The sequence below is a fragment of the Mercenaria mercenaria genome, chromosome 3, assembly GCF_021730395.1.
Source record: "Mercenaria mercenaria strain notata chromosome 3, MADL_Memer_1, whole genome shotgun sequence".
NCBI classification, from domain to species: Eukaryota; Metazoa; Mollusca; class Bivalvia; order Venerida; family Veneridae; genus Mercenaria; species Mercenaria mercenaria.
In genome coordinates, this window is record NC_069363.1 from 93,613,740 (window position 1) to 93,625,230 (window position 11,491).

Genomic DNA, 11,491 nt, shown 5'->3' on the forward strand with positions numbered 1-11,491 from the left:
CAAAGGAAAAGCTTGTTAACACTCTAGAGGCCACATTTATGACTATATCTTCATGAAACTTAGTCAGAATGTTAAACTTGATGATCTTTAGGTCAGATTCAAATCTGGGTCATGTTGGGTCAAAAACTAGGTCACGGGGTCAAATCAAAGGAAAAGCTTGTTAACTCTCTAGAGGCCACATTTATGACTGTATCTTCATGAAACTTAGTCAGAATGTTAAACTTGATGATCTTTAGGTCGAGTTCGAATCTGGGTCATGTTGGGTCAAAAACTAGGTCACGGGATCAAATCAAAGGAAAAGCTTGTTAACACTCTAGAGGCCACATTTATGACTGTTTCTTCATGAAACTTAGTCAGAATGTTAATCTTGATGATCTTTAGGTCAAGTTCGAATCTGGGTCATGTCGGGTCAAAAACTAGGTCACGGGGTCAAATCAAAGGAATAGCTAGTTAACACTTTAGAGGCCACATTTATGACCATATCTTAATGAAACTTGGTCAGAATGTTAATCTTGTTGATCTTCAGGTCAATAGGTCAGGTGAGCGATACAGGGCCTTCATGGCCCTCTTGTTTCTTTCTAGACTTTTATATAAAACAGTATATGTAATGTCAGTTTTTATCTACCCGCATCCGCAGTAAAGAAAAAAGCATTGTCATTTTGTTTGTTTGCATTGATCTAGGGCTATGAGCATTCCTGCAAGGATCCAGCCCTGTTATATAGAATAGAGACAATGCCAGGTCTGGGCTGGATGATGAAGAAATCCCTGTTTGATGAACTAGAGCATCAATGGCCAGGTCCTGAAAAGGTAAGATGGACAAATTGTCTTCTATTATGGGATATAAATATCTTAACTCCTCCTTTATTAACCAGGTTTTCAACGAAAACCTGAGTTATTAGATTGGGGTAGATGTCAGTCGGGCGGGCGGCGGCGGCGGCGGTGGCGGCGGCGGCGTCAAACTGGTGTTTCCGGTCAATAACTTTTGTTTCGGTAAAGATATTTGAATAAAACTTGGTGTGTATGTAGCTTATATCAAGACAAAGGCTGGGATTGATTTAGGGGTTTCTGGGGTCAAGGTCAAGGTCACTGTTACTTAAAATAGAAAAAGGGTTTCCGGTCAATAACTTAACTTAGGAATGAGCTATCATGATGAAACTTGGTGTATAGAAAACTTATATAAAGTTGTAGCTTGGGATTGGTTTTGGGGTTTCTGGGATCAAGGTCAAGGTCATTGTTACTAAAAATAGGGTTAGGGTTAGGTTAGGGTTAGCATATCTTCTACATGCATGGAGGGATTTTGATGAAAGTTGGCACAATTGTTCACCATCATGAGACAGAGTGTCATGCGCAAGAACCAGGTCCCTAGGTCTAAGGTCAAGGTCACACTTAGAGGTCAAAGGATACAAGAATGAAAACTTTGTTCGGAGCATATCTTCCGGCTAGTTATAACTATTTTGTAGAAATGATCTCTGCATGACTTTCTATCAAAATTGCTTAAGCCATTCTATTTCATTAAAACACATGGCCACAAGGGGGCAGGGCTTATTGCGTGCACTTCAATTTGCTGTTTACCAATGCTTGTCCAGTATACCTGAATCAGATTATAAAAATGCATTCAAAACTTGGACAAAATGAGTGAAATTTAGTATAAAAAGTAAAAGGGGAATACTTTGTAGGTATGAAATGAAAACATTGACAGTTTTTCAGTATAACCTATTTTTTGGATCTGATAGCGTTACATATGAAACACTCCTTGTAAAGTCATATTTTTTTTCAAAAGTATTTAGTAACTCTTTGTCACTCAAGGTAATGTTATACTTACAGAAGAGTTTTTTCTAAACTTCCTATATTTGTGTTTCAGCACTGGGACTGGGACATGTGGATGCGGCATGAAGTGATACGTAAATCTCGCGAGTGTATAATTCCAGATATTTCTCGTACATATCATTTTGGCTCGAAAGGCCTGAACATCAACCCATACTTCCAAGAACTTTATTTTCAGTCTCATAAACTCATGACAAAACCAAATGTCAAGTTAAAAGATGTGGACAGGTGAGGTTTTACATACTGATGAATTATTCACTTTGAATAGGTTTGTTTGTTTTGGGTTGAATGCCATTTTTCAACAGTATTTCAGTTATGTAAGAGAGGGCAGTTAACCTAACTAGTGTTCCTGGATTCTATACCAGTACAAACCTGCTCTCTGCAAGTAACTGCCAACTTCCCCACATGAATCAGAGGTGGATGGATTAATTATGTCTCCCCCAGGAGACATATTGCTTTTGCCCTGTCCGTCCGTCCGTCCATCCGTACGTCACACTTCATTTCCGAGCAATAACTGGAGAACCATTTGACCTAGAACCTTCAAACTTCATAGGGTTGTGAGCTGTTGGAGTAGACGACCCCTATTGTTTTTGATGTCACTCCATCAAAGGTCAAGGTCACAGGGGCCTGAACATTGAAAACCATTTCCGATCAATAACTAGAGAACCACTTGACCAAGAATGTTGAAACTTCATAGGATGATTGGCCATGAAGAGTAGATGACCCCTATTGATTTTGGGGTCACTCCATCAAAGGTCAAGGTCACAGGGGCCTGAACATTGAAAACCATTTCCAATCAAAAACTACGGAACCACTTGACCCAGAATGTTGCAACTTCATAGGATGATTGGTCATGAAGAGTAGATGACCGCTATTGATTTTGGGGTCACTCCATCAAAGGTCAAGGTCACAGGGGCCTGAACATGGAAAACCATTTCCTATCAATAACTAGAGAACCACTTGACCCAGAATGTTGAAACTTCATAGGATGATTGTACATGCAAAATAGATGACCCCTATCGATTTTGGGGTCACTCCATTAAAGGTCAAGGACACAGGGGCCTGAACATTGAAAACCATTTCCGGTCAGTAACTTGAGAACCACTTGACCAAGAATGATGAAACTTCATAGAATGATTGGTCATGCCGAGTAGATGACCCCTAACGATTTTAGGGTCACTCTGTTAAAGGTCAAGGCCACAGGGGCCTGAACATGGAAAACCATTTCCAATCAATAACTTGAGAACCTCTCGACCCAGAATGTTGAAACTTCATAGGATGATTGTTCATGCAGAGTAAATGACCCCTATTGTTTTTGGGGTCACTCCGTTAAAGGTCAGGGTCACAGAGGCCTGAACATTGATAACCAGTTCCGATCAATAACTTGAGAACCACTTGACCCAGAATGTTGAAACTTCATATGATGATTGAACATGCAGAGTAGATGACCCCTATTGATTTTGGGGTCAGTCTATTAAAGGTCAAGGTCACAGTGGCCTGTTCATGTAAAATCATTTTTTGGAAATAACTTGAGAACCACTTGACCTACAATGTTGAAACTTAATAGGATGATTGGACATGCAGAGTAGATGATCCCTATTTATTTTGAGGTCACTTGATCAAAGGTCAAGGTCACAGGAGCCTGAACAATGACTCAAGAACCACTAGGCCAAGAGTGTTGAAATTAAGCGGGATGACTGGACATGCCAAGTAGATGATCCCTATTGCAGCCAACCATCAGTGTCTCTTTGACTTTCGCTCCTGACCCCTATTGACTTCTTGCCTATAGGACTTTGCATTGGGGGAGACATGCGCTTTTTTACAAAAGCATTTTCTAGTTTCAAAAGTTTCTGGAGTTAAAGCAGTAGAATATGTTCAAAAATATATAAATAAGTTAAATCAGCCATTTAGTTTCATGTTGCCATGAAAACAAAATGGCTACCATTTTGATAGATATTGAAATGTTCATAACTTAATCGTTTTGAAGCCAGTTTTGATCATTTTTAATTCCATAAATGATTTAAGAAAACCTAGTAGACAGAGTTAGCATAGAGCAACATTGCATTAATTTTTCCTTTAAATAAAATATAATTTTAATGTGTAGAACATAATATTGGTTTTTGAAAAAAAGACTTAAATATTTTGTTGTGTTTGTTGTCTTGAAAATCTTGAAATAAATTATTGACTCTCAACAAAACAGAAAAAAAAGTATATACACTAATGTATGTTAGTGAAACTTTTATGTAGGTTGTATTGCAAGAGTTGTCTGGAAATCACAAAATATTTTATATCTTATATACATTAATATCTCTGTTTATACAGGATGACAAGTGAGAAATATGAAGAGCTTGTTAGAAATTTAATATCAAGTGCCGAAGTATTAGACCATTCCAAGGATCCATGTGCTGAAGATTTTATACCACAAGATACAGATGTAAGTTTACACATTGCTTTCTTGGGACATGTTTTCCTCAAAATATAGTTAGTTCTGTGGGAATATTTTGTGCAGAGTCCTTTAATAGGGTGGCTCTGACTTTGAATTTTTTATGTCTGTAAGTTCTTAACATTGTTGATGGTTTACTTCTTTTGATTGGTAAATATTCTGAAATTCAGAAGTTGTAAGTAAATACATTATGGTTTTAAATTATGCAATTTATAAAAGTTGACTGCTTTTGATGGAGCACAAGTTAACTCCTGTAGGAAAAATAGGGACAATCAGACTTTACAGTCTTTTTGCTCGAAAGTTGTACATACCATAACTGATACTCGATAAATGAAAACCACCACCATGATAGCAAGTTTCTAAACCTCAGTGTTTTTACAGGTTGAGACATTTGTAATGTATATACAAATGAAGGGTCCACAAGATTTTGAGACTTGGAAACAATTAGCGAAGGTAATTTAAAGGGTTTTACAACTGACATTTTAATATTTAAGGATAGTTCATATCTGTGGTAAGCATATTTCTCTACAAGTGGATACCAAATAGCACTCAGTGCAGATTAAGATATTTTTCATGAAATAAATGTATGATGTTTTTTACCATTTACTTAAAAACCATTTATAAATGAAATGCATTGATAGTTCCACTTTGTTCCATATTGTTTATTACTCAATTCTAAGTGTTATTTAATTAAAAAATAATTTATAGCAAAAGAGTGTTTTAATACTATTTATGCACGATGGGTGGTTATACGTCATGTGTAATAATTTCACAAGGGGAAAGCCCTCGTGAAATTATTTGTACGACGTATTGCTGCCCAAGTGTATAAATAGTGTTAAAACAGGGTTTTGCTATAAACTATTTCGATTCTAATATGCCCTTAATCTAAAACAGTAGATTAAAATACAGGTGGAAAGGAATTTACATAAGCTATCAGCTTGTTTTCCAATCCATGTATTTGACATGTAAAAATTTGTTGTACATGTTATGTGTATGTTGCTTAAAAATAATAAATATTGTTTAAACTAAAATACAGATGTGCTCTTTCTTAGTCGCAACAAAAACTGACGTCACCGCACGTTAACGTGACATTATTCTAGCTTAAGAGCGTTTTAACAGAGACAAGCATATTAGAATGAAAATTATAACATTTCGCTTTAGATGATAAAATGAAAATGGAACCCTTGTGTTGATGTTTGCTTTTATAATATCAACATATGTTATCTCCCTTTATGGATGTAAGTTTCACACTGTTTATAAATATGTTACTAAAAGGTCCTGTGAATGAAAACCATTTATTTGATTTTGTTTTTACTATTATTTGTAAAATATTGTAAGAAAATGCCTTGTTACCACATAAGCAGTTACCCTCAAGCCAGATATTCTGGTTTGCATCTACAATCAGTGTTTTATCTTTAGCTTAATTTGGATCATTTGGATGATGTGAAATGAGCCGTGCCATGAGAAAACCAACATAGTGGGTTTGCGACCAGCATGGATCCAGACCAGCCTGCGCATCCGCGCAGTCTGGTCAGGATCCATGCTGTTCGCTAACAGTTTCTCTAATTGCTATAGGCTTTGAAAGTGAACAGCATGGATCCTGACCAGACTGTGTGGATGCGCAGGCTGGTCTGGATCCATGCTGGTCGCAAACCCACTATGTTGGATTTCTCATGGCACGTCTCAAAGGTTTTATCTGTATATTTGTGTGTATTAGAAATGGATATTCATTAATAAGCAAAAATAAATTTGTTACATTGCTTTTATAAGTACCAGTCAAATGATGAATTGATTCTTCTTACTCTTTCAGTGTTACAAGCTCTGGGATTTAGATGTCAGAGGTTTCCATAAGGTAATATGACAGAAAACTTTATTACTTACATTCTAAACTATCACAAATATTTCTTTTATGTTTACCTGTATTGAACTGAAGCACGTTGTGAGCAGGCTATCCAGCTTGCCGATGGTTGATGGTCCTGCCTGGGTGCCTGACAGTGTCTCAAATAATGCTCAGAGGAATACTGTTAAAAGCTAGAAAGTGCCCATATTACAAGAACTGTGTTGTCAGTGTGTCATAAAATCCAACAAATCAAACAAATAACTGAAACTCATCCCCATTGTACAACTAAACAATATAAAGACGTCATGTACCAAACTGAAATACTTTGGCTAAAACCCTTGATTTTAATTGGAGATTAATCGGTAATTTATTACTGTACCGGTAAATATACATTAGCAAAATTATAGTAGAGAACATATGCATGTAAAAGTTATAAAAAAATTATCCCTATGTAAAATGCAGAACTTTACAAAATCATATTTTTTTCAGAGTATGTGGCGGCAATATTTAAAGGGGAAACATCTAGTCATAGTGGGAGTTCCTGCGTCTCCTTATGCGTAAGTTGTACATCATAATGCTCTATGATATTTGTAATTTGTGCTCATAGTTTTGAGCCATGTGACTTGCCAATTTAAAATAGAGCTGTCACGGGAGTGACCCCATAATATGGCCTTGCCACAGAAGTAAGCCAATGTCAAAGTCAAACTTGTCCTATATTTGATGATGTTACACCTATGTATCAAAAATGATTTAAATCTTGTCAACCCTGCAAAAAAAGTTCTACTGCTCTGGGTCAGTGTGACCTTGACTTTTGACTTGCTGACCTCAAAATCAATAGGGGTCATATGCAGTTAATGATCAACCTACCTGTTAAGTTTCGTGATCCTAGGCCCAAGCATTCTAAGTTATCGTTCGAAAATGGTTTATCTGTTTTGGGTCACTGTGACCTTGACCATTGACCTACTGAGCTCAAAATCAATAGGGGTCATCTGCTGGTCATGACCAACCTCCCTATCAACTTTCATGATCCTAGGCCCATAGCGTTCTCAAGTTATCATCCGGAAACTTCGTTTGATGAGGTATAAAAAGGAGTAGAAATATGTATAAAATATTCTGTCTGCAAGATGTTGATTTTCATAGCAAGAGGTTGAACATGAATTGTAAGATATTGAAGAACATGAAATTGAAGAACATAAAATTGTAAGATATTGAAGAACATGAAATTGTTGCATGTTGAAGAATGAAATAATAGGATAAAACTCTTTTTGTATGGTCATGTATGCAGAAGTAAATACGGATTTAACATTTTACTTATGTACTGTCTGGTATAATGCAACTCTTTATGCCCCCACTTTTGGGAGGTGCATATAGATTTGCCCTTGTCCGTCCTCCGTCCTCCATCCGTCTGTCCTTCCGAGAATGTTGTGTCGCGCGTAGCTCCCAAAGTATTTGATGTAGAGTCACAAAACTTTACAGGAATGTTGGTTAGCACGTGTAGTTGTGCACCTGGGCTTTTGCGTCCGGATTCATTCAGTCATGTAGGAGTTATGGCCCCTGACTTTGTAAAAATTGGTCATTTTAATGTTGTGTCGCGCCTAGCTCCAAAAGTATTTGACCAATATTCACAAAACCTTACAGGAATGTTGGTCAGCATGTACAGTTATGCACCTGGGGTTTCACGTCCGGATTCACTCAGTCGTGTAGGAGTTATGGCCCCTGACTTAGTTAAAAATTGATCATTTTAATGTTGTGTCGCACGTAGCTCCAAAAGTATTTGACCTAGAGTCACCAAAGTTTACAGGAATGTTGGTCAGCATGTGCAGTTGTGCACCTGGGGTTTTGCGTCCGGATTCATTCAGTTGTGTAGGAGTTATGGCCCTTGACTTAGTTAAAAATTGGTCATTTTAATGTTGTGTCGCGCGTAGCTCCAAACGTATTTGACCTAGAGTCACCAAAGTATAAAGGAATGTTGGTCAGCATTTGCGGTTGTGCACCTGGGGTTTCGCGTCCGGATTCATTCAGTATTGTAGGAGTTATGGCCCCTGACCTAGGAAAGAATTTGTGTCCTTTGTCATGTAGTGGGGGCATCTGTGTCCCATGGACACATTTCTAGTTTTATATTAAATTGATACTATTACTGTCACATCCTGTGGTATATTTTTTGATTGTCTAAAGATCCAATGTAGTGTCACATATTTATGCAGTTTAAATGTATCATGTGCATTAGTAATGTTATTGTATAGGATTTAATTTCATTATATAAGAAGCATTCTGTATGTCAAAATTAAGAAAGTTGCAATATCAACAAGATGAAGCCATATTCATTCATAAAACACATGTAAAACAATTTGTCTTTTCAAACCTGTGAACAGTTTACAGTTATTTGGCCACTTGAATAAGTGATCAGGCATTTTTTTTAACAGATGCTTATTAAAAATCTGTAATTCTTTGTTATTTACTCATAACAATACTGGTGCTGATTTAAATGATTTTATATTTCAGTGAATTGAAACCTGCAGATATCACACCAATTGACTTAGAAAGCAAAGAAAAGCAAAAAGAAGGGACTTGACGGAAATCCTGTTTGTTAAATTTCTTCTGTACCATGTGATAATTTTATCTTAACTTTGATTCACATATTTTTATACAAGATCTGTTCTGAATATTTATCATTGTGTCTATATTCATGTACCATAATTGTGATACACCATTTAACAGTTTTTAACAGGTTGTAGGTGTTCTAGTGGAAAGTCTTGTATAGATTAATGTAGGTTTCTGTTACAACTTTCAGTCACATTTTTAAATCATGCTTGTAAAGATATTTGAGCCGCGCCATGAGAAAACCAACATAGTGTGTTTGTGACCAGCATGGATCCAGACCAGCCTGTGAATCCGTGCAGTCTGGACAGGATCTGTGCTGTTCGCAAACAGTTTCTCTAATTCGAATAGGCTTTGAAAGCGAACAGCATGGATTGTGACCACACTGCACGGATGCGCAGGCTGGTCTGGATCCATGCTGGTTGCAAACGCACTATGTTGGTTTTCACATGGCGCAGCTCATTTATTCTGTATGATTTGTTCAGGAAATAAATAGAAATGGAGAATCAGGTAATGACCAAAGATCCTGTTTATGATACTAAGTGAACAAATATTATTTTTAACTTCTTGCATAATAATTCATTTTCTTTTTTATTTCTGTAGAAAAAGAAAAGCTTGCCAAAAATGCTTCATTTTTACTAAAAATTAGAAAGGTTACTGATTCTTTTCCAAAGTTTAAAGTAAAATCTTATTTTTGATTTTTATAGTGATTTATATGCTTGATCAACCAAAGAAATAACAGTTACAAAAAGATCAGTATCATACTATAATTTTTAGCTCATCTGATTTTTTGAAAAAAAATGATGAGTTATTGTCATCACTTGAGCGGTTGTCGGCGTCGGCGTCGGCGTTGCCTGGTTAAGTTTTATGTTTAGGTCAGCTTTTCTCCTAAACTATCAAAGCTATTGCTTTGAAACTTGGAATACTTGTTCACCATCATAAGCTGACCCTGTATAGCAAGAAACATAACTCCATCTTGCTTTTTGCAAGATTTATGGCCTCTTTTGTACTTAGAAAATATCAGATTTCTTGGTTAAGTTTTATGTTTAGGTCAACTTTTCTCCTAAACTATCAAAGCTATTGCTTTGAAACTTGGAATGCTTGTTCACCATCATAAGCAGACCCTGTACATCAAGAAACATAACTCCATCTTGCTTTTTGCAAGATTTATTGCCCCTTTTGGACTTAGAAAATCAGTTTTCTTGGTTAAGTTTTATGTTTAGGTCAGCTTTTATCCTAAACTATCAAAGCTATTGCTTTAAAACTTGCAACACTTGTTCACCATCATAAGTTGACCCTGTACAGCAAGAAACATAACTCCGTCCTGCTTTTTGCAAGATTTATGGCCCCTTTTGGACTTAGAAAATATCAGATTTCTTGGTTAAGTTTTATGTTTAGGTCAACTTTTTCTCTTAAACTATCAAAGCTATTGCTTTGAAACTTGCAACACTTGTTCACCATCATAAGCTGACCCTGTACAGCAAGCAACATAACTCCATCCTGCTTTTTGCAATAATTATTGCCCTTTTTGGACTTAGAAAATCATTTTCTTGGTTGAGTATTACGTTTAAGTCAACTTTTCTCATAAACTATCAAAGCTATTGCTTTAAAACTTGCAACAGTTTTTCACCATCATAAGTGGACACTGTACATCAAGAAACATAACTCTATCCTGCTTTTTGCAAGAATGATGGCCCTTTTCAGACTTAGAAAATCATGGGTAGGACAATATTTCTATTACACAAAAAAAATCAGATGAGCGTCAGCACCCGCAAGGCGGTGCTCTTGTTAGAGTTTGTTGGTGCCTGAAATGTTGTCTTGAAAATGGTGCCAGTATTTGCACAATTCACTCTTGCCAGAAAAGTTAAGTCACATGCCAGTAGCATTGTGTATTTCAAATAATTTAGAAATTTACAAATTTTATGCAAAGAGTAAATGCTATTTACGATAGACAAGTATTAGTAATAGCTTCTTGTTGAGTCCACTGACGATAAATTGTATTGATCTTGAATGGTATGCCAGTTCAAGGTCTATTCTCACTGGAAAATAGATACATTTCAGCACAGATAATTACTGTAGCTTTTTAGCTGTTCCATTGTCTGCTTATATACTGCACAAGGCTGGTTTTTGTCCACGTTTTGCATTGTCTGTATAAATGTCTCAGTAAATATGAAAGTGGCTGTCTTCAAGCAAAGTTTATATTTTTAAAAAATATTCCAAATTTTTTGTTCGATATGTTTCTAAGTTACATGTAAAAGAACCCAAAGAAGGTAAAAAGTGGGAAAGATTCATATATTATGTTCTTTATGTTACACCAGTTAAATATATATAATCTGCATCATGGTCACAACACTTTTAAGTTCATTTTGTTATATTTGTACACAATGGAGAAGATTGTAGAAATAGGTGCTTTAACACTATATATTTTTATCACACATTTGAAATGTTAATGTGTTCGTAAATATTTTATATTGTTACACACAAAGATGATTTAAACCTAATATAACTTTTTTATGACAAAACTATACACTGTTTGTTATGCATATCGTCATTATTAACAGGTTTGATCCGGACCATTCAGATGTTAGATTTATATACCTTCAAGGAAATAATCTCAATAATCTCAAGGAAAAAATTTAAAGAAAATGGAATGAAAAAAAAAGTTTTTTTTTTTGTTTTTTTTTAGCTAGACTATTTGAAGAATAAGTAGAGCTATCCTACTCGCCACGGCGTCGGTGTCGGCTTCACACCTTGGTTAAGTTTTTCGTACCAATCCACTTTTTGAC

At 36.0% G+C, this 11,491-nt stretch overlaps 1 protein-coding gene across 1 annotated transcript in view; it reads left to right on the forward strand.

The window, feature by feature from the left end:
- LOC123524003 (protein O-linked-mannose beta-1,2-N-acetylglucosaminyltransferase 1-like) overlaps positions 1-11,230 on the forward strand; it is a 56,810-nt gene extending 45,580 nt beyond the window's left edge. The window contains exons 14-20 of the mRNA XM_053539839.1: positions 682-807; positions 1,862-2,052; positions 4,147-4,258; positions 4,649-4,720; positions 6,078-6,119; positions 6,597-6,664; positions 8,610-11,230. Coding sequence (XP_053395814.1) covers positions 682-807; positions 1,862-2,052; positions 4,147-4,258; positions 4,649-4,720; positions 6,078-6,119; positions 6,597-6,664; positions 8,610-8,679 — 681 coding nt within the window. The 3' untranslated portion in view covers positions 8,680-11,230. The remainder of the gene's footprint in view (positions 1-681; positions 808-1,861; positions 2,053-4,146; positions 4,259-4,648; positions 4,721-6,077; positions 6,120-6,596; positions 6,665-8,609) is intronic.
- The last annotated feature ends 261 nt before the right edge of the window (positions 11,231-11,491 follow it).